At 35.1% G+C, this 24,693-nt stretch overlaps 1 protein-coding gene across 2 annotated transcripts in view; it reads right to left on the bottom strand.

Annotated features, from left to right (window-relative positions):
• Window positions 1-24,693, bottom strand: part of ANO3 (anoctamin 3) — a 210,213-nt gene that overhangs the window by 35,583 nt on the left and 149,937 nt on the right. For both annotated transcript variants that reach the window (XM_086612632.1, XM_086612633.1), the window contains exons 5-12: window positions 22,014-22,166; window positions 19,519-19,619; window positions 15,020-15,064; window positions 9,948-10,079; window positions 8,493-8,599; window positions 7,166-7,221; window positions 4,643-4,764; window positions 3,286-3,420 (exon numbers count right to left, since the gene is read on the bottom strand). In XM_086612632.1, coding sequence (XP_086468758.1) covers window positions 3,286-3,420; window positions 4,643-4,764; window positions 7,166-7,221; window positions 8,493-8,599; window positions 9,948-10,079; window positions 15,020-15,064; window positions 19,519-19,619; window positions 22,014-22,166 — 851 coding nt within the window. The remainder of the gene's footprint in view (window positions 1-3,285; window positions 3,421-4,642; window positions 4,765-7,165; window positions 7,222-8,492; window positions 8,600-9,947; window positions 10,080-15,019; window positions 15,065-19,518; window positions 19,620-22,013; window positions 22,167-24,693) is intronic.

Below are 24,693 nucleotides of genomic sequence, written 5' to 3'. Positions count from 1 at the left end.
TATTTTTATCTAGACTAATCAACATGTAATAGCTTGACACCTAACTTGAGGATAACGATAGGTAACAGATATGGCACATAATTTGTTGAAAGAAAAGAACCCATACGAAGGGACTGTTATAGGACTATTTAAGCCCTCCCATTTGACTACCACTTCACATTTTCCCTCAGTTTATCTCAGGGAGGGCAAATGGATTCAAATATATTTAAAACTGTACGAAACAAGAAAAAAAAAAATTCACGTTCTGCATTTTTGTTTCTGCATGTCTGAGCCCTATGAATATAACCCAAATACTCTGGAAGCTACTATGGAGTTTCTTCAACAGAGACTCTCTGAATTTTTCTCTTGGTTACCTTCATCTCACAACTGAATCCTGCAATGAGCTGCTGACACTATAATCTCAGTACCCTGGGGGACCTCAGTGTCAGCTCCTGGCAACCACGGCATAACCAAGCTTTATTCCAAACCCACGCAAGTAAGAGAACATTCTCCATTTCAATGTGATTTCAGTAACACTGCCCATCTCATGCACTTGTTTCATGACAGGAAAGAAAAAACATCCCTAACCACACAGAATGGAGAAACTTCTGTTTCTGAACATAGGACACATATGCACATTTGCTTATAATAGTACCTAGTCCGTGATACCACGGTGTATATGCAGGGGTTTTGTCTTCCAGTATTATTTCACCTTCCTCCGATACATTTGAATTATCAAATGATTCAATCAGACTCGAAAGTTTATTGTCTCCCTAAAACTGTAACTGAGGAGACAGAGACTATGACAAGGGGTAAAAGCCAGTGCAAGAGGGGCACTTGCCCTGGGAAAGAAGGAAGAGTACCACCAAAACTAAGCAAATATGCACCATTTCCAACTTGCTTGTGGCAGCCACAGATGAACTACACAGGCGGCAGGGACTGATGGCCCCATGCCAGGCTGCAATGGGGTCCTGGTACAGGCTGAGATTTATTTATTTGATATTTTCATATGTATATAAAAAGAGTCACTTGGTATCAAGACAGACCCTGAGCACGGAGCAGAGGGTATTTGCTTATTCCTTCTCTGCTGAAACTGTGCTGGACTTCAGCGGAAAAATACAAAAACAATCGTTTTCTGCCTGCAGCCACTAGATGGGAGTCACGGCAGCTCCATGAGCCTGAGAGGTGAAGGGACACCACTGAGGAAAGCATCCTTCTGCAAAATGGATTCGATCAGTCTGTTAAGTTCAAATCTTGTGGTATACAAGACAGATGAAAAATAGGGTTTTTTTTGACAGAATTTATCATACTGTAAATCAATACTTCCTAACATCTACTGATTCCCAGTAACAGGCATTAATAGAATAAAACTTGTTTCACATGAAATAGCGTTACAATGAATAATGCTGAATCTGGGGCACTGTGGCAGTTATGACATTGCCATAATGCCCTGGCACCAGGTTTACATTCCTAATTGCCACTGGATTTTCTGTGTCTAGATTTTGTCAGAATAAGGTACCCGACTCCATATCTTCCTGATGGCTGCTGAACACTGGATTTGCATACCGCGGTAGCTGCAGTGCTCAAAATCAAAGGATATGTTTTAAAACTGTTATAGATGTTTATCTAGCAGTTTTCTTTAAATGACTGCAGAAACACTAGATAAATAATCTCACAGTCCCAGAATATGACAAGAATAAGAACATTTAGGTTGTGCAGTCTGTCTGCTCTGGGTAGGAGGTTTCTATCTAACCCTCACTAACCCCTTTCAGGCTAAGTAAGCCAACGCAGCAAGGAGCAGCATCTGTCATCACTGGCCTTTAGAATTGCCTAAGCACACAAGGTGATACAGAAAACATCTACATAAATTTTAACAGGCCAGTCACACCCTGCAACCTTCAACAAGCAAGATAATGGTGTCTCTATTAACAGAGCTAAGCAGAAGTCCTATCTTTAGGTCTTCTTGGCAGAAGCGTATGGCACATATACTAGCACATAATAGCCTACAGTTTGAAAAAATCAAATTCTTAGAAATTTTGTTCTTTCTCTTGGGGTGTGTCAATGTCAAACCTTTCTCTTCCACAAGGAGTGCCTAAAATATTAAGCTGTAACTTGATAATAGTAGATTATGGCCCTTTGTTTCCCTCTTGTAGAAACTGTTTCATTGTACATGTGAAGAATACTTCAACAGTCCTAGTTGCTGTGCTCTAAGAACCGGCTGATCTTCTACTTTACGTTACATTCATTGCATTTTACGAACATTTATCATGCAGAACAATCCTAATACAGAGAACAATATCTTAAAGATAGCATAGCTTCCCAGCTGATACTTTTAACTGCATCTAAGGTAGTTTGAAGTTGTAAAGTCTCTCAGGAGTTCGCTGTACAAAAGCAAGCCTAAAAAAGCCTGAATTACAGCACTGCGGAATATAACAACTCACTGTGAAACAGAAGATAAGACAATTCCATAAAGAAAACGTAAAATAGTCCTGCTCAAAGCCCAAGAAACAACACTTTCTATGAAATCTGACTCCATGTGTACTTATAGCCTAAGCATTCAAACTGCTTGAAGGAACAGTTGCAATTCTAAGCGCATGGATACTGTTGTTTCTGACAACATCTAATGGAAAACTCTGTAATGAAGGTATGTCCTCTGAAAGAGTTCCTAAAAACACAGTCAGCACTTAACTCAAGCTCCCTCATCACTATTTCTAAATTGACATAAAGCTCTCTCAGAGCAAAATCACAACAGCATGAAACTCAAAAACTAGGTTCATTCCATGTGGTTGTAATCTCCCTGAAGCTGCATCTCCTGTCTGCAGTTTACAGACATAGTTAAGAATTTTGTTAAGGCTCAAAGTTTGCCACTATTAACACTAAGAGAAAACAAAGGCATAGACCAAAGTTAAAGTTTAGCAACTGTACTACACTCTGGAAGTTATAGGCAAGATGGAGGTAAAGAGAGAGTATGTTTGACTTTTTTCACCCATTAGCCTTGCCTAGAATGACAACCATTGCAGTACTCATGACATGAGCATTGATACTTGCTGTTTTTCCTTACAGACAGAATGGGAATCACTGCAGATGCAGTGGTAAGAGCACTTGCTGTGAATGGTATGCATTCAGCTTGATGCAAAACAGATATACAAAGTAAATACACTTGACTGAGGAACCTGGTTGTTTTACTTGGTTATTTTTACATGATTACCATATCTGGAAAGCATTTATAAATATAATAATGAGTTCAGTTGTACCAGACTGTTCTTAATTTTTAATAGGCTATTATGTTTTTAAATGGGATTTTACCTTACTTGGCTGGAATCCATCGTAAATAATCCATAAAGGAAAACAAAGAGCCCAACCAGGGCAGCAGGAATAAGCATTCCAGTATACCACCCCAACCAGGCAAAATACAGTCCAATTTTTTCACCAAAATATCGCCTACATGAAAAGGAAACACATACAGTGTTTAAAGTTAAAACTTATATCCATCTCTATCTTCATAGTAGTAGAATAATTCTAATGAGGAACTACCATTACAAGTTTATGGCAAAATTACTGTCAGTTTACCAAAACATTTTATTTCAGGCTAGCATATCATTCTAGTGGAACTAATTGCAGATTTACCAGAAGGACAAGTTATAAGGATATAACTGAAGTGTTCTGTAATTTTCACATCCTTGCAATGATTAAGTAGATGTACTAGTTTCAACATTGTTAAATGTAGAACATTTATTTTGTACACAGATACACACAAAAAAAACACCCAAACCAAAATCTCTGGAAAGGGTTAAAGTAAGCTAGTATGACCTAAGTATTCCATTAGAAAAAGCATTTATCATTGAAATATGTCATATTACATGATCATCTAACTATTATTAGAGAAAACAATGTACTGAAAACACAATTTGAAGATGGAGCTTTAATTCTTCAAAACTTGGGTATCAGTTGTTAGAAGAGATGAAGTAGCAGTGATCAGAAAGTCAGTCACGGAAGATATTATTTTATCAGCACAGAATTGTATCATGGCACATGCTTAGCTCCACAGCCTGCAGTGGAACAATACTGGGCACAATGATTGGTTATGACTGTCAGATCAAGAATAAAAACTGACAACAAGGAAAAATGAATTAATGGTATTCAATGTCAAAGATGAGGGAAGTATGAAACCCTAACATTACAATTATTTAACTTCAATTACATGTATTTCTCTGCTTTACATTCGGTAATCTATGACGTTAATTATAAGATATATAAACAGAAGTGTATTTAAACCCACATGGAAAAGTAACAATTAGGCTGCATTTTCCCTCCATTGGATCTGGTAACTCTGACTGTCCATGTGGGTAACAGTTTTTGCTCTCAAAGATGCTCTCATGATCAGCAGATCACTTCATGGGTTTGTATTTTAATTTTCACACTGCGAATTGTCAAGCAGCTGGATCTATGTGCCTTTTATGCAGCCTCATTTGAAATTAACAGCCCCTCATAAAAGAGCATCCAAAAGAAGCAACTCAGAGAATTCTAATCTTATCTGATAATACTGAATCATAGCTAAATTTTGTAGGAAAGTATAAGGATGAGGAATTTCGCAGTATGGTTAGTGCACTGTTACCAGGTAATTTGTATCACAGAAACAAGCTACTCATCAAAGTAATAATACCTGATTAAATCAAGAGGTTGGTATTTGTACCACATTCCCCACCGTGCCCAACGCTCATATAAGAGGTGTCTGTGATTCTGAGCTCCGTGTGTTTTGATGGGATGTCTGCTTTTGTGGCTTCCCTGAAAAACACAAAGAAATGAAAATATACTAGTAGGCACTATGGAAAAGATATACATTTCTTTGGTATTTGATTATAATTTAAAATGAGGAGTTCACTATTTTTAATTAAAAGGCCTCATATTAGGGACACCTCTAGGACATGCCATCTGGAGCTTAACACATAAGCCTGACAGAAGAGATGAAGTTACACATGCTTCTGAAACAGCCAGTTTCTCTAATCAATGACAGAACCATACTAATACAAGACTAGACATAACTAGTCAACACTTTATATGACCTCAAGTACAGTGTTTCTATTTCACTAATATGTTTATTTGTATGCTTCCATCTATTTCAATTTTTCAAATTTTTTTGAGATGTATTTGTGTTATCTTTTTTTCTCTTCTATAAAAATTCAGAAATTTCTGGTACGTCAGCTTGGTTCTCCTCTCCTAGAAATTTTCTACAACTCTAATTAATTCCCATTTAAAAGTATAGAAAACCATAGCCTTTCTGTGGTACATGTTTTCAAAAATGATGGAAAAAACGGACCTGGTGTTACTTTGAAACCTACACAGGATGCTCAGAGGCATTAAAAGCAAAACAGAGAGTCAGTCTGTCCCAAAAGGAGTTCCTCCAGGCCGTGTCTGACATTTACAGACTACCTGGCAGCCTGAAAGAATAGCCTCATACTCAGCAGTAACACACAGATAACACACAGATTCGGGTAACACACAGATTCATTAGAACCACCCAAATCAGAATCTCTTGTATTTGCAATTTTACTTCAATTCTGAAGAAGGACATCTCCTTCAGTTAAACTTTTTCCAAAAAAAAACCCCACTACTCAGTTATGGTGAAGAAAATCTGTCTTCAAATAACTGCAAGTGAGCCAAATAATTTCTTGGGAAGAGCACAGAGCTCCCCAGAGTTAGCAATCAGACGAATACTTGACCTTGGTAGATCCAAATAATTTAGCCATTTAGATTTTTATCATTTACTTGAAATCTTGAGCATTCCCCGCAATTGAAAGAACACAATTTACTTGTTGCAATCTGCTGACCCTCTGGTTTAAGTATAAGTTAAAAACAAAGCTAAACACAGAAAAGAGTTCAATTCTACTAAATTTCTCATTAGTCAGCAAAGCAGCACACAAAAAAATGTCAACACAGAGTGTGACCTTTGCAACGTCTAGGAACAGAACATCAAGTTATGCTCACAGTCCCTTGCATGAATGACTGCAATGCATACAGTATTACCCAGTATTGTGTATTTTTTAAAACCTCTCCACTGCTTCTTTCTGTACTATTTATCCATAACAGAGTTCAAGTCTCAGCATTGTCACGGGGATTGAATTTTCACTCTCATTTGCTCATATGATAAAGAAAAAATAAAAATTGAGTGTTCAACCACTAGCCCTTAGCACCAGTCAAGCAGCAATTAAGGTAAGAATGGCTTAGAAATATGACTTCATAACCTCAATTGAAACTTTGAAAGAGTAGCTTATGCCATAATAAAGGAACCTATATAGAAAATGGATATAACAGCATGGTTTTGACAGCCAGAGAAAGCTTCACAGGTTTTTCCAGTAGTATGGCCAGCTTTTCTCTGAACTCGGTACTGCACAGCTGAAGCGTTAACAATTATGTTCAATTATTTATCTAAAATACTCCGTCTCTATATTCCCAGTATTTCATTATTAACACCATATAAAAAAGCTACTCTCAGCAATTTGTAAAGCACAGGTCAATCCTTTGAAAAACAAGACCAAGTCACAATATTCAGCAATCACAGAAGTCACAGCTGCAATCACCATGCTACTGACAGTGTTTAAAATGGCTTGCTTCTTTCTTTTCCATACACAAAGATTGTCTGAAAACCCTCTGAAGTCAAACATAAGTTTTTCATTTACTTCATGGGTTTACAGTCTTCAGTAGACTTTAACCTACTGAAGAAGTAACTTCTACTTGAGAATAATGCAGAACTATTCAGAAAAGACTAAATGGAAAATAATTAACCAGTGTCTCTAACTGTGATCAAGCGCACAAGCTACTAGAAAAACAGAACATTTTGTAGGTGGCAGCCAAAATAATTTAGTAAAACTAATTGGAACAATTTGGAAAAACTGATGTTCTCATTAAGAACTCCATAGGCAATGTCTGGTTCATAAAAATAAAAAAAAAAGAATTATAATATTCTAGCTCAGTAAGAAAATGTTCCAGGAAGTTGTCATGATGCATTACATAAGAAAAATTTTAAAAGTTAATATTAAAGTAAGAGCTATAAATAAAAAAAGTCTCAACAGATTACATAGTGAAATTAAAAGTTATCAGGACAAAATTAAAAATAAAGTAGGATTTCAAAACATTAATGCAAGTTTTAATCTAAATATAAAGACAAATACAAAATTAACCAGGTTACCTCATGTGGTGGAAATGCTGCTTCGTATGTTCCATTATTTAGTAATCTGTTAATACCTAAAAAGAAGAAAGCCTTAGTTCTGATATCAATTTTTTATACACATTTAATTTCAAGCAGCACGAATTTTCAAGTTACGTATTGAGAATATAGTGCTGCTAAAACATGACAGTAATCAATAATCCCACCATCAACTGTTTGTGCAGGGCTTGCTGATCCCTCGAGACTTGTAGCTCTACCAAACTACAGCAACTTTCTGAGGGCCAGTGCAAGTGGCTTTTCCCTCAGGGTCGGGTGCTTGTGCCACATCAAGTGTGAGAAGATGGTTACATTCATGTTGTATTCATCAGAGCATATGATACAGATTTTATGGGTGACCAGATGATCTGACACGCACAGGCAGTGGTACGGACAGACAATCCTTCAGGTAACAAAACCCCTGAAGGTTTAATAGCTAACCTGTTTTTATTTTTAAATATAAACCAGTTGAGGGACTTTGTATCAGAACAGTGCTCTGCACCATACTGGCTACGGCATTTCGGATCAGTTTCTAGAGTCTTCCTAAAACCAGATTTGTTGATATACAAATCAAATATACAAATTGTGCTAAACTAATCTCATCATGAAAGTTGCCACCATCAACTTCAAAGGCATTAGATTTGACCCCTTGTTTTCTATGGTTTTCTTACTAATGCTTTTCTTCAGAAACTCAATCAACAACTTTCTGTAATTTCTATCATCTTCATAAGGTTTCAGTATGTCTATATATGTTTAATTCTTAATTTAATTTCTGCAAAGCAAACAGGAAATCATACATACATCCCCTGTTCATTGCAAATGAAAATGGTCAGTTAGACTTTCTAAAAAATAATTATATAATACAAGTGTTACATAAACTGAATTTAGTCCTCAGTTCAACTGTCTCTGAGCTGTACGGCAACTTCCAATAAGTGAAGTGCAGCTCACGTTAATTCCGCTGGACTGGAACTCCTGGGTAGTAGCAGAACTATTGGGACCAGTCCTTGAAAACACTCAACAGTTATCTGAGGTATAGGTTATCTTTACTGTGGCTCTTGATCATGTAAAGTTATCATAATCTCTCCAACTTATTTTAAGGAATGTGTAATTTGCTGAAAAACATTGCCAATTTTCACTGAGCTATTTAAGAAAATAATTGATGTGACATTCCTTCAACTCTACTACTGAGCAAATAAAAAGATTTCAAGGAACGGTAAAATTAATCGAGTTTACTCCAATGATACTTTTCCAGGCAAGTAAAGATATAAAATTTTCATAGCTTCAGGTTAGGAAAAAAATACAGCATTCTTACCCATTTTGGATTTTCCATCTTCATACTTAGTTCTCTGTAGCATGTGATGTACAATTCTACTTCTTGTGGAATTGCTGAAGAAGCTGTCTTTGTTGTTTATTGTAAAACTATTAAAATAATGAATATCTTTTAATATTCAAAACAATGCACAGGTGTTCAGAAATAGCTGCTCAAGTGATTTCTTCTTACAGTGATTTATTGGATCTTTACTCTCCTTGGTTACTACACAAGATATTAGATTTTACATCTCTGGAGCATCTTCTCAGGTCTAAAAAGTTTACCATCATTACAGATTGCTGTTGGGAAAACAGCAACTAAAACAAAATTCTAAAATATCCTACTATCTACGTAATTTCTGTTCTGGATATAATTAATTAAAAGCAGATCTTCAGAATCAGTGGTTGTTCTCAAATTTAAGTAACTTATGAGTTAGCAGATGTCTATGTCATGGAACTACCAGAACTACCAGCCCATGCACTGGACACTTGAGTAGCAGCTCTACCACCAGTTTCTCTTAGAGAATCGCAGGATGGAGCCAAATAAAGTGTCCTTTCCCAGATGGCTCTGGATTCCAGATGTCAGAAATCTGACATGCAGGAGCTTTTGCCTACTCAGCTGTGCCAAAAGTGACATTATTACAGTTGATAACCTCAGCTGACCTAATTGAGAAATAACACTAAAACCAATTAATAACAGTAATCCAATTACTGAAAAAAAAAAAAATATTATAATGCAATTACTCTGTCTTTCCAGGGTAAAGTCAGTCCAGTAGCATATAGCTTCTTTACTGAGAAGAAAAAAATACCTATTTAGCCTAATTTATACTTGTACTTCAAATTAACTTTTCTCTCCTAAAAGAATTATCACAAAATACTTTAAAAATGAAGAAACAGCCAGAATTTTAAAATCTAACCTTTTGGGTCCTGAAAAAATTTATGGCACAGTTTAACTACATCACCATCAACAGGTTGATTTAAACACATATGGGTTTTATTTGGTGTATATATATTTATACTTCTAGAGACAAAAGCATTTTAAAAATGCAAATCTGATAAGAAAGAAAAAATCATCATTGGTTGTAGCTTGCCTCCAGGTGTTCCCAATTCCAATGGTTGCCTCAGGTTTTGCCTAAGTAAAACATGTAATCAAATAAAGCAAACTTGAGCAAGTATTTGCATTTTGTAACGTAATGGAAAGAAAAACTTCTAAACCAAAAAGGCAGTGTTCATTTTTCGGTCAAATTTTTGCCCATACTACTGAGTGATCATCAAATTGCAAGTATCAGAGAGCAGGTTTTGGCTTTAAGAGAAAATCTATAGAAAATATCAAATACTATACTGGGTATTTGCCAGTGACCATCTGCTAAATGGCTGCCTCTATGGCACTTGCTTAGAAGTGAGAAAATAAAAAAATCCTTGTGGTCTCTGGCACTGCCTTTTCAGTTCCAGCACTTACTGGTGTATGCGTGCACGGCTAAAGGGTGCTGTGTAGCAATCTGTTTCTTCCAGATCAGGTAGGGCCTCCTTATCAAGCTTCATTGGGTTTCTGGGCAACCAACTTTTCAGCTCTCTCATATTCCTCTGCAAACTGAGACAATAGGAAATCAGATTCACACACTCTCACCTGCTCGTTGTTTCTATCTCCAACATTGCATTATTTAGTGACATCATACTAGAAATGAAATGAAAGCAGGAAATTTCCATGTTAAGTAACTAAAAGAAAATATGGAGTGAAAAAGCAAAATTAACAGTATTTATTTGTGATCTATCTTGCACACTTCACTCAAGCACAATTCATCCTAGAACTAGTGGGATTATGGTTTGAGAGGGGACGGCAGTGTTGAGTGAGTCTGGGAAAATAATTTTCCGAGCTAGTTCATCTGGTAGAACTGTGGATGCTTATGCTTTACTCAAGAACATCTCTAATTACTTTCTCTAGTCCCACTGGACAAGGTAAGTGTAACTCCTCCTCCCTCCCTTGCCTGGCAACTCACTAAAATTCATAAAATTTGAAAGTAAATGCAAGACTGCTCAGGATCAAATTTTTATGGTTTTCTGATTGCAATAAACCCTTCCTCTGCAAAATTTTCCTCAAAAATACAAGGGCTGACATTGCCTTACAAAGCAGTATACCTAAACATCAAATAAAATAAAAGTTACACAGATATATCTATACGGCATTTAGACAAAAAAACCTAGGTATGGCTTCCTGCAGTTTCCTAACAATTGACATTATAAACCACAAACAGAACACAATTTTAGTATCCCCGATTAGATTATATACTGGTAACATAAAGGATTTTCTTCTATTGGCAACTTGCCTAAATAGTGTCTCAGGACATGGTTTATACATGGGTAAATCTAGTGAAGTGCAGTCAATTTTCAAGCAAATGCTAGAAGTTACCTCCTTATCACTTCAGTTTTGCACTTCTTGCTGACCTATATTTTTTTAATCTTCAACTGCAATGAAATATAGGTATTTAAGGAGTGGGTCTCATATTAAATGAGTGCTATATTATGACACTATCAGAGATCCAAGAAAAACGTAAATTTTAGAAAAATATTCCCTAAATAATATTTTTTTCAGCAGGATTTGGGCCTTACTCAATGAATATGTATGCATGCTATATAAAGCATATATGTCTCATATCCACAAAAAGTGTAAAGCTAAGCATCAGATTTTTTTATCTGAGGTGAATACTTAACTGCCTATGCTAAGCAGAAGCACAGCTACCTATTTCATAATTAAGAGTAATAATTGCTTACGCAGTAAGTTGCTCTCAGGCAGCAAAGTGACCTTTGTGAAATGTACCTCTTATCAACACCAGTAAAAAAAGTTCTGCCCCTGTTTGACACAGTGTCAGACAGAAATCCAAGTCAAATGTGGGGTCAGAATTTTATGTTTACATTTAAAATTCTCAACGTTTTCTTCTTGCTATACATTGCCAAGGTACTGGTGCACTCTCTGTATATAACTGGTACTGCACTTGAGGGACACCACTCTGACACTAAGCATTATGAGCCAAAGAACATAACTGTTCATAAAGCTGAAACACAGAATACAGTTGTCAGGAAGATGCATCCCTTAAGCGTGTCCTTTACTCAAATAATACCTTAAGCTCATTATTTTTACTGATTCCAGTGGAAGTTCTCTCAGTACAGTTATACACAGTGTATATAAGTACAGTTTTCACTTTCTTGGCTTCATCTTTTTTTCTGTTGTACACATGCTGATTTTTTTTTAGAGTCAAAAACTAGATTTTTCTTTAATGAGGAAAATACCCAGACGTCTCAACAAAAATAATTCAGCAAGACAGGCCTCTTTTCTTGGCTTACTTCATTTTACAGTTGGAGGAGAAACTGAAGTTTCATGGAGCTTTCATTCAAAATGATAAATTTAAGACAAATTTTTGCCTAAATCATAGGACTCAGTATTAGCATTTTTACTCAGAGTGGCTTTCGAAGTCAAAAGTAGCAGTTTAAACAGATTCCTGACTTAATCTATTCAGTCTAGTCTATTTAATAAAAGTAAAGGCAGACAGACTGGTCTGGTGAAGTCACTCGTGAAGCCAGTTTATGCAATGAGATCAAAAATGTCTCAGTGGAACAGTGCAGCAAAGATACCGGCCGCTACTTCAGGTACTCCAGCTCTTATTGAAACCACTCCAGCTGGCGCTACTGTAACTTTATGCACATTGAACTATATGATATTATTCTGAAACATATATACATTTTATTCTTAGATACAGAATTTAATATTCTATGAAAATTCCTGTAATTTCAGCTTTGCTCAACTTCTATGCTCAACTGTACTGTTCCATTTTATTTGGTTGGTTGTTCTTTTTTCCAGAACTATTTAGTCCAAAAATGCAGATTACGTTTACTCAGCAGTCTGCAATGCAAAGAAACACAGTATAGGTGAGTTTGGAATTATCTGATCAGACTCATGGAATGAGATATTAAAATTAAGCAACTGTCACTGGTAATGTCAGGTATTTTTGACAGCAACCACCACTTGGTAGGTTGTTCGGTGTTTGTGCCTCTCAAGACTGGCCAGAATTGTCAACCATACGCCACTAAATCCCATGGGTGTGGTATGTTTCCATGGTTTGTAATGAGAAACATGTTAAGGTTGACAAATTCAAAAAATCATCACCAAAAAGAACGAAATAATACCATGTTTATTCAATGGCATGATAATAACAATTTTACTTCAGTGTGCAGATAGAAATTCAAAAGGTTTTAGAAGTTCTTTTGCAAAGCAAATTTATTGCAGCTCAGTTGCTAAACAAAGTCATTTTTGGTTCTCTATCCTTAGAAGTATAAATTTATTTCAACATTTCAGTGGGCAGTGAAGCTGCATACTAAGGCAACTATCTTTTAATTTTCTTTTCCTCAATGTCATTCTTAATCAGCATGAAATCAGTGTGTTTGATATGGCAGGCACAAGGCTGATTCATTAGATTATTCAGTCTTAAATCTGAGAGTTCAGAAAGTTTTTGATACCTACATTATTTACTTGCATATCTCACTTCTAGCAACTTCCTTTTATTTGAAAAGGTTTGCTGAAGGCTTTCCAAGCATTGCTCTTCAGGAGTATGATAAAATTATTTCTACAGTGTGGCCCCATGAAAGGAGTTCAAGCTTAATAGGATTAAGTACAATGTTAAAGATGGGTTTTTTTTAAGGTATGTAAATAAAGAAATACAGAGGTATCACATAGATATCACATATAAGAAAGGTAGTATACCAGCATGCATTACATTTATCTTCTGTCCTTTCATTCATGGTCCTAATAATCTTTTTCATATTTTTTGGAAGGACTTTTATAGATATCTACATATATCACATAACCATGTCAGTAAATTCAGTGAAGGGTACATGTCACAGCAGGGTCTAATATACTAATGTTACCTTATACTCTTCAATTATAGAAACTCTATAGCCTTAAATTTTACCTTTGATATACAAGGTCTTTAATATAGTTCTTCATTGTAGCTCTTGTAAATGCCGCTTAATAACTTAGAAATATTAATGAGAGATTTGATAAATTACAGAGGAGCAGTTAAGTTTGAAAAGTTAAGAAACAAAGAAACAATGACAGTAGTGTAAGTTAAAATGGTGAGATGTGTATGTCAGCAATTTTAGAGTTAGCTTTCATGTTCAGACGTAGCTGCTTTTTTTTTTTCTTTTTTTCTTAGCATTCCTTTGTGCACTTTATCATATAAAGTGACAGAAAAAATAGTTAGAAAAATATTCATCCCCAAATTCTCACAAAGTCTCAAATGAAAAATCAATCTGGCACGAAAAGTGTTTATCACTTGGTTCAAATTCAGTTGTATGTTTTGGACATCTGTCCTTCTAAAAAAGGAAAATAAATTTATTTAATATCTAGAACTCACCAGATGGATTACAGATGAAATGAAACAATTTTGCAGTAAAGCTTGTTGATTTTGCCTTTGCATTACAAAGTACATCACTTACATTTTTCATAATGCACACTAAAATGGAGCAAGGATGCGAATGACTGGGAAGAAGGAAAAACGCAGTTGTAAATTTATATTATAGATTGGCTTATTTCAATATATTTTATCTGCTGATGTGTTTAAAACTTTCTCACTTTACCGTTCAATGGTGCTTTGTCTACTTTTGTCAGCTGATCATCTTGCAAACTGATATCATGAGACTACTTAAATTGTTCCTGAGAAATAATGAGAGCTCTTCATCACCTAAAGTAACAACAGGAGAACCTAAATCAAATGTAACCTCATCTCGAGATCCACCTTGAGAAAACCCACGATAGAAAACTCTTTCAGGAGATTTCCCTCATGTAAAAATTTTCATATTTTATCCGTAGGTAATTAGGATTCACAAGAAATCATTATGTCTGACTAGAGCAACAGGGAGTGATTAGGCTACTTTCGCCCACTGCGGTGGCCTCTTGTACCCTTCTCCTGGTGGACAGAAGCAGCAACAACAGCAGCAGCCGCAGGTGAGGTTTCCACGTGCCTGCCTCCCAGAGAGTTAAACACTGCAGCGTATAAGTTATTCTGTCAGTTATCAAATAAAAATTCAAAACAGCCTTCGGTGTGTGGCATCGATTTAGCCCTGATCTCCAGGACACACACAACAGAAGTTACATTTGCATGTCTAAGGAAATAGCTGACTACCAGAATCTGAGACATACACTCGAAAGTAGCTTTCATGCCAAAGATATATGCCTTGGTAACAGCAGACATAACTGTAGGGATAGCTCCAGTATTAAATCTTTGCTGCCAGGATGAGGCCTTTTTTTTTTTTTTTCCTGTCATAAACATTTTTGCATTTCTAAAATGAGAGCTGGCAAAGCTTTAAAGTACTGTATTTTGTTACAGATGAATATTTTAACACTTTGAGCTAACATATTTTGAGTTTTCAAGAAAATAATCTAATTTTCCAAGTTTCTTGGATAAATTTACAACTGCGAATAGATTTTCTTTAGCAGGGTGACTATCTGACAAAATTAGAAGCTACACATCACCCACCAACCTGCCCATGGTTTTGCTCCTCCAGTCAGTGTAATAACATTTTTTCCTGAAAGAACAGCAAAAATCAGCTGAGAATAATCAAGTAGGAGACAGTTGAAAAGGACACATACATTATAAAAGAACACATACATTATAAAAGAACACTGGACATTTTAAAGCATGCATTTTCGTAGGCAGAAAGGTGAAAAACACTTAAAAAAAAGGCAACTGAAATAGAATAAGTCATTAAAATGCTGCAATTTCACAAATTGTCAGGTTTTAAATTTGTTTCTAAGTCAAAATTAAATTTCAGACTTGAAGCTAACAATAATAATAGCTAAGCAGTAATTTATTCATAAGACATCCATCAGACAGAGTTCCATGTTGTCATTGTTAGTATTCATTTCATGTGATCTTTCTTAGCTTTTATTTCAGAAAACTCATTTTAGAAGAATCAACAGGGCTTCCATGCTATTAAACGCTTTATGCACTCTATGCATTAAATACCACAAGCGCTTAACGCCATTAGATACTATCTCCATTCTCTGAAGTGGTATACCACCACTTTCCCTTGACATTTTGCATCCAACTGAAGGATAACACATGGGCCCTAAAAATCTAAGAGTACTAACTGCAACAAACAACTTTCATGTTAACTGTTCTCTCCATCTTTCACTGCTCATAGACATTTAGAGAAACAAGACCAGAAATTCCCAGTAAAGTCTTTTGAGAACACTTATTTTGAAATCATACATAGACATATTTGCTGCAGTGTATTATTTTGCACATCTTGTTTCAGGTTTTCAGTTTTTTTCCTGGCCTCATCCTATCTTTTCATGTCACATTTCAACCACACAAAGGCCTCGATCTTGCAGATTCCTTGGGGTATCTGTATCTTCACCATGATACTCATCTGGGGAGAGTGAAGTTCAGCACAAGAGGCTTTCCTCCTCACTTAGCTCATCTTCTACTTAAAATTTGCCTAAATCCTTACTACTTCTGCAAGGTTTATTTTTTAGAAGGAATTAAACCTAGCTTATTTGGATACATTATTATGAAAGTTTAACATTATTTTCATTTGATATTTATCCCCTTCTCCCCCCATTCTAATACACACAAAAATGATACCTTCACTCTGGATACTTCTCCATCACTTCTTAGCCCAGAACCATACATAGTTAAAAAGATCTGCAACTTCCCATCTGGGCAGTATTTGAGACTGATTAAAGTATATTACTTACATTAAAGTAAAAATGAAATGAATACATTAAAAGGATTGAGGAGAAAACATTGCCTGGAAAATATGTAGCCATGGGAAAACTATGTATCTACCAATCTGCAGGCTGTTGACAGCCTGACACTTGGTACTACTAGGCAGAATTGTAAACCAAGCAACGAAGAATTATTAAACGATTTTCAGACATTACATTTAAAAAAAAAAAAACTTTCTTCATTGTCTTTAACTGCCTTTAACTGTTTTGCACAGATGGCATCCAGCTAAGCTACAGATACAACTAATTTATTCATTACACACAATAATAATTATGTGTCACAAAAGATACTTTTAGACATAGATAAAATTAAACTTTTGTCTGAGTTCCAGAAATATATAAGTTTCATTTCTACTATTAGATCATGTACTTAAAAAAAATATCTATAAATTGGTAAAAATTATAATTCAGTCATGATCTAACCTTGATGCTAACATAAATCCTGTTTGAAACTATATACGAGACAACAGTGATTAACCACACTGGTCTTTTTTTTTTTTTCAAATGGTAGAAAATTTCCTTTTGTAATTGAAACACTGAGATTCCATCTATATTACATATTTGATGTATACTATATATCCGCCAACACGTTTAAGTATAATTCCATACTAAAACAGTTCTGGGATGCTAGGTGGTTCCCTAGATCAGAAAAAAACATTTTTACTTTTCAGTAACAGTGAAAAAGACTTCTTAACCTGTGTAATAGTTCTATTGATTTTGTTTAGATCCCTAGATTAAGAAAAATGAACCTAAAAAGTATGAGTTTAATTCTTCATGTATCACTCATACATAATTCCAACATATGGTATTTTTTAGCCACCATATCCAAAAGCCAAAATTTTGCAACACTGTGCAAGAGAACAGTGGTGTACTGCATTAAAGTCCTGCAGGGAAGATTAGATCTCCTCTTTGATTACATATTAAAAATGTACAATAAGAAAACTCTGATAAATCAGATAAAGGCTAAGAGAAATAATTTGTTCACAGAACAAATCACAGAACATCTGAAGTTGGAAAGGACCCATAAGGATCATTGAGTCCAACACCCTGCTCCTTGTAGGACTACTTAAAACTACCTAAGGACTACCTAAAACTTCTTGGGAGGGAACCACTCCAGTGTACTGTAATCATGGGAGAACTGTATGATTTGAGCTTCCTCTGTCCATTGACTGGAGAAAATAGTTACCTAAGGAAAACAATATACATCATCCAGTTAAGAAAGGTTTGATTTAAATAAGCAAGCTCAAGATTTTTTTTAAAAAAGTGCTTTTGACGGAACATGTAATTAAATTACAAAATGTATGGTCACAGAATGTTGTTCCATAAGTGTAGCTGGCTATTATTGCATCCATGAAAAGCCATCAGAGGCTAATATAAACAAAGATGAAGACATGAACTTTGCTTCAGAAAGTCTCTAAAACCACAGCTTTATGGAAAGAGAGAAGGCATCATGAAACTGCTCTAAATTTGCTTAGCTTCCATATTGGACACTTTAGACAGGCTGCTGGCAGAGCAAAAGAGACCTTCATTCTATTCTGCTACGTCCACTTTGGGTTCACAATAAAACTGTGCTGACTTTTTTTTTTTTTTTTTAAAAAGTATGGAAATTAAAGAAATAGCCTATTTGAAATATTCACACAAGTTTTAGATTGCAATTTCATTTAAATCCCTATTAAGATCCTTTTGAAGAGAAAAGAAATGGTGATCAGTTTACTATTCCTCACAGTTCTATTATGGAGGTAGTGGTGGACAGTAGGCTTTTTTCTTACCAAATAAATGTACTTCATTCTATAGCAAAACTGCCAAGAAGCAACAAAATTTAGCATTTTATCTACTTTTGGTGTACTCAACTGAGTGGTATAAAATGAAGCTAAAGTAATAGCCCAGAAACAAAGAAACATGGATCAGACACTTTAGGGGAGTGAAAAAAGAGAATAAGCCAGTTAATAATATGCTAAAGAAACAGGACTTCGAATGCCTTCCAAATAAAGTGTTGCAAAAGTCAGCTCTTTTTTTTTTTTCTGAAGAGTGCTACAGATCTGTGAAGTTACTAAAATAATGAAAAATTCAAATAATTGCTAAATCTTAACTTAATTTTGTGACTTCGAGTATGAAAAGCAGGAAAGAACTATTTTTGAATTAAAATTTTGATTGTTTATGTGTACATATACACATATGCAAACACTTCTATATTTAAAATGTTGACAAGAATTATTCAAACTAGAGAAGCTCAAGTGGCATTATAATAATATTCTCAAACATATGGAAGATGACTGTTACAGAAAACATTTTTTTTTTTTATGGAAAAGACTTTGAAGGCTTAATGGGATAATGTAGAAGCTCAGTATAGAACTGACTATTTGAAGAGAGTTTTGAGCAAGGATGCTTCATGATGACTGTTTCTGGCTGAGGACCAAGTCAAGAGAACCGCATTGTGATAGCTGAAATCAGCAGCGACATGAAAGACAGAGCACTTGGCAACTCAAGTGAGAAAGGAGTGCTCTAAGGGTATTTTCTGTGAGTCATATAGTTTTGGCATCTGGTTACCATTTTAACTCTTGATGAGGTTTATGACACACTACATGCTCTTCTTTCTCTGGAAAAACATTATTAATCAATTTGAAAAGGGACATTTTCTCCTTTAAAAATGTCTGTACTATTGCAGGAGATATTAACTTGTCCTACAAATAAATAACAAATATTTATTGCAAAAACATATGATAGAATTTGTTTAGCACATAGACAATGAACTTAGTTTAGTTCATTACTCTGCGAAAGAAAACTTAGAGGATCAAGAAATAAGTGTGTCTCGTTTTCTCCAAAGAATGCCAATATGTGTTATATCAGGAGACACAGAAGACACGAGCTATTTCTGTCATTTCACTTGCCTTTGGGTAAGACTTCAGAAATACTCTAAAATCAAGGAGCATACTTGAGCTCAGATGGAGAATATCTGAAACTCTGCCAAGGACATCCAAAACAATGTATGAACTATTAACATTATTTTCTAAAGTCATATGCTCAATTTGTCTTGGAAAGTATGCTTGGAAACAAGTACCACAGGTAAACGTGAAAAGAACAGTGCCCATTATTTATTTCTTCACTCTTCTCTCCATATCATCTCACTAAATTAAATATAAGCATGCCTGGCCACAATGCTGCGAAGAGTGCATTTTAGCCTTAAGGTAAGTAATGAAGTTTTAATATTAAGCATCAAATGACAAGTTTCTTAAAATAGTTTCCACAATACCTGAAAGGCATCCTGATGTTCATTCTTTCTGCGTATTTGCACAACGTCTCCCATGGACAGTGAATTTTAACAAACATGATATCACTGTTTGTAACAGCTGGCTGTAAAGAGTGGTAACAAATAAATGCATATTAATAATTCAAATTATGGCATTCACCTTTCTAAAAGCATTCTTCAGGGTCAAATTCTGCTTTTAGGCCGAAGTGGCCATGCAAGTCTGAAAGCATTGCAAGTGTTCTGAGCTAGACAAAGGAGAATTAATAACTTTTTTTCCCCTTCTCCCAAGCCCTGTAATATGAGTAAGCTAGTAACTGTCAAAAGGAATCTGTAGTACAGATTTGCTCATAAACACAGCAGAAGCAGAGAAAGGCTTCATGAAGCATTTTTTGACATGGAATAAATGTCTTGATTTTAAACCGCCTCAAAATCATCTTAGACGAGCAGTTTGAAGACCATTCTGTCTCCCATTTAAGGAGAAGAGTGCTCAGCTGCTAGAGACATCACAAGAGCTAAGAGCAGGCTGCAGGTCCCGCTCTGCCAAAATGGTAACTCCAGGGAATGGTTAAGTAATTGCAGTATCTGCTACGAACATATAAATGTGATCTCTGTATGAATTGAGATTTTTTTGTAAAATAACAAGAAATACTCTACACAAATGTTTTTTCATCACTAATTTATTTGTACACAGAATGAGAGTTTCACCATTACAGGTTCCTATATTTATCTGTTCTTATGAACACTTCAGTTCCACACCCTTCTTGCAGATGTATGTGCTTGAGTTTTTATAAGTAAATATTTTGACAGAGTTGAGGCTGATTAAAGCCTCCCAAAAACCTCGAGTAATGCAAGGTTTGGTAAGTAAAGGTAAAAGAAAATTTAGTTAAAGGATTAATAAAATTTAAAATATTCGCGATTCTTCCTACCAGTTCCATAAAGTCATATCACAGTTCAATAATACTACTTCTAGGATGTTCTTTTTCTCACAAGATGTGGGTAAAATAAATTCTACTGGAAGACAATTTAAACCACTTGATATCTAGAATTATGATCTTATAAAAACATTTTTTTTCTGTAGTGTCACTGAATTGACTCCAGCTGAGCTTGTTCTGATTTCCATAAATATCTCAAAATCCAATAATTTTTTTCTATTAGGCTCCAAACAATTTTTAAAACCAAATTTTAAACTACTGTCAGGTCGGTTATTTATGAATATTCAACATGCTACATTGTCAGCTAGAACTTCCAAGGACTTCAAAACAGTTAAAATCTCACTGCTGTAACACAGAACATGTAAGCTAATTGTATTGAGTTTAAAAGTATAAATCAGGATGAAAGACACATGAAGTATAGGAGCAAAAACCAGCAAAAATCCAAAGCTGTTCTCTTGACTCTGTTTTCTTTCCTTTTTATATTAATATTGGTATTAGTGCCATCCCAATCACAACAGCAACAATTTAACATGTTTGTGAGATGGTTCTAGATCGATAAGTAAAGGCCTTTGCCCACAATTTTGCAAGAGGAACTGAAAATTCCTGAACATCCACCACACTTCACTACCACACAGCAGGGAAGGAAAAAATAAAACGCAAGCCAAACCACCATTTCCTATAATTTATTTTTTTGGCAATGTAAAGAGCACCTTAGTTTTAATATTTATTTAGAAGATGGATTGTGAGCACCTAGGCACAAACCATAATTAATCTCTATGCTACCAGCAACTGTATTTGGAGCCTTGAAGAGGTGTTAACTTGGAATTTTGGGAAAACAAACTATAACAGATCAGAGTCAAGATGACAAAATGACACCCATGCAACTAGAAAAAATAATTTTAAAAAAATCCCCTCTAATGCTAAAAGTTTTTTTAAAGTTTCAGTATTTTTTTTAAAAAAGGAGGAAGGATTTGAAAATGAAACTCTGCATTCTGCATAAAATATGAATTTCATTTTTAATACCATTAGAATAAAAAGCCTTTTTTTAAAAAAAAAATGTATTCAAAAACTTTAGAAGTCTAAATAGTAGCACTTCAATTGTAAACTAGTCTAGCTTAAAGAACCCAATACAGATTATGCCATGCAAACTCGAGATGGATTAACGACATTGAAAATCTTTATCCCTTTAGAAACAGAGACATCTAGTGTCATGCATTCTGCTGAAAGACATAGAGGTTATATATTAAAGCCACAATATGAGTTACCAAAGCTTCTTCTGTTTCGCAAGCATAAAGAACTGGAAGTTTTCCCTCTATACTGCACTACACCTGCACCAATTTAAAAGTGATCATACTTTGAGGGGTACATGCATGTGTGTATTTGCGTACAAGCACGCCCCCCAAAAATGTTAAACACACTATCAAACAATTGTTATTATTCATTTAATAGAACTAAACAAAACCTGACTGGAAAAGCTTATAAGATTGTCAGGAATCATTTACAAATCAAATAAAGTATGACAGTACTATAAAGATTTTTTTATACCACATAAGCTAAAAGACTCACCTCTCGTTCCAACATCAGCCCTTCTGCTCTCAAATTCTTCTCAAACGTGCTTCTTTTTTCTACCTGTGGACTTGACTTTTTGTAGACCAATATGTAATCAATGCGTTTTTTGCCATCTTTGAAGAAAAGGCCTGATGATGCCATGGCATCTCTCTGGAGAACATAAAATAAAAATACATTAAATGCAACATTCATAAAGATGAAGAGCCCCACCATGAGTTCTCCATCACGATTTCTGTGAAACACAGCATTTCCTAAAGCATGGAAGTGTCCACATATCCACAGGATGAATGTATAAAGAACAACTCACAAGAAACAGCAGTTCACATCAGTTTCTCTGTATTTCAAATTAATTAGAACAAACCAAAATAAAATAGTTCCACAAACCCCATATTCTAGCTATTTCTTTCAGCTGCGGAAAAACCTTAAAATTATTTTATGGTATATAGAGACATAAACTTCTCCTAATCCTTACTTACCAGTAGGAATTAATAAAATTTAAAGAGAAGTAAATTAAACCAAGTTTCCCAGCTTTGAACTTGGGCAAATTTTATTTACAAACATATTTTCTCCAAAAAGATAATTAAATCTAAAAAAAAGAAGCACTATTGATTGGAATGTTTTCCTGGATGTTCCCGTTGAAGCGCTTTTTCAATATCATGTAAGCAATGTTTAAATCTTGTCTGGTTCCTTCCCACCATGCTTGCAAACACCAGGGATTTTCTGACCTTGATATGGAAAACCCTGCTTTACATGCCACTGCTGAAAACTATTTTTTGCATTCTGTGTTTTGCATGATTCAGAATAGACAGTGACTATATCAACTGATGCCAGACTATGAAGACTTTGAAATCTGAAAAGGTAAACTGAGAAACTATCATCATCTTTTGGAGAGCACAGAGCTCATTTTAACACAAACTGCCCAGAACAAGTATGTTAGTTTGAAGTACGATACATTACACTCACATATATGGGACCAGAAGTCTATGAATGCTGCATCTTTTAGCCAACAAGATGTTAGTCTTAGAAATTCATCGTATTTGGATAGTTTGAGATGAAATTTATATACTCAGAGTTATATCCAATAGTTACGCTTTCTACTGATAAACAGAACTAACTGGTAGTACATGATAATAACAGTATAAATACTGGATACCAGCTCACTTGTTTCTACATGAAAGGTTTTTCTTACTCCCACATACCTCACTGCCAATTTTCTATGTATTTAGTGCTTCTGAGAACTCTGCAGTCTGCAAAAATAAAAAGTTTCCTAACAAGATTCTTCCTCTTTGTCATCCTGAGACTACCTAGTGTCATCCTCGGACTATCTAGTGTTACAAAAAAGAACATCATCACACATCTGGTGATGGCATCAATTGTCTTTCTTTTCCAGATGACACTTTTCAAAACTAACCATAAAAGCATTCTGTAACCTGCTTCAAGGCACATACCTGCTTATTTATTTTATTAACAAGTCTGTAAATATGAGTGTTACAAATCTCAGCTTTGTCACACTTGGCTAGAATCATGCTGTCACTTTCATACTCTGCTTCAGGTGCAACCATCCAGATGTGGAAGCAAATTCAGTCTTTGGAACACAGGAGAGGTGAATTGAAATCCCTCCAGGCCAAGCCAAAACTAACCTAAGTCTTCTACTACCTGGGTAAAGGTCTTCATTTCTGAGCATAAAAGGTGGTATCCTTGTCTTTTCTCTTTGAATTGGCAGTTGTCATCTTCACAATTTTCTCTTTGCTTCACATGCAACTTGGTGTGAGACGTGTAACTAAGTCAGGGCTACAGAGGGCAGCACTGGGGCTTTTGGCGTATAAGCACTGGTTGATCACTGCCACGCTTGTCTCCTCCTGTATGCCCAGGATGCTGCCACCTTTTATCCATCACAAAGTAACAGATAATGTAGAATTCAGAAACCTCTGAATATCTGCCCTTAACCTAACTGAGAGCAAATGCTAATTTACGATGGAGGAAGAAACTGGTCAAATCACAGAAAATGTAACACAATCTAAAGTAATGAATACATTATAGAATGCGATTAACCTGAATTTAAGAACCTATTTAGAGTCAGTTATACAGATCACCCACATGTAAAAAAACTCTAAAAACTAAAAAACTCCCAAAAAACCCAAACTACTAAATTGAGAGAAAAGAGGAACGAAGGCAGAGAAGACAAGATGTCCAATGCAACCAAGAGAAACAACATGGAAACCAGCAAATAATTAGGAAAAACAGACAGACATAGGACGAACAATTTTCCAATTCTAAATTATTTTGGAAGTTTGTTGAGAACAGGAAATATCCTTTCCTTTTGTTTGACATTTGACTTCAGATTTTCCTTTTTTATTCCCATGAGAAATTAAGTTAAACATATCAGAAAAAATAAGGAAAATAATTTATCAATATATTAATCAAACATTTGTTGAAGAATGGCATACCCTGTACTCTATTAATTTATTTTTTTCATAAATTCCTCTATTTCTATTTATCTCAAGATATTCAGATAAATAGTATCTGAAGTCCAAATTAAGGTAGTTGAGGTTGTTAATCAAGATTATCGCTGCACTGAACACAGGGTCTGTCACCTTCTAAGAATTCTGAATGGGAACAGTAGTAAAAACATCATTTTTTAATCTTTTTTTTTAAAAATGTCATAGATGTAGTGATC

The sequence above is a fragment of the Tauraco erythrolophus genome, chromosome 6 (assembly GCF_009769465.1).
Source record: "Tauraco erythrolophus isolate bTauEry1 chromosome 6, bTauEry1.pri, whole genome shotgun sequence".
Classification (NCBI taxonomy): domain Eukaryota; kingdom Metazoa; phylum Chordata; class Aves; order Musophagiformes; family Musophagidae; genus Tauraco; species Tauraco erythrolophus.
Note: the sequence above shows the minus strand (reverse complement) of the source record. Positions and strands in the feature narration are given on the sequence as shown.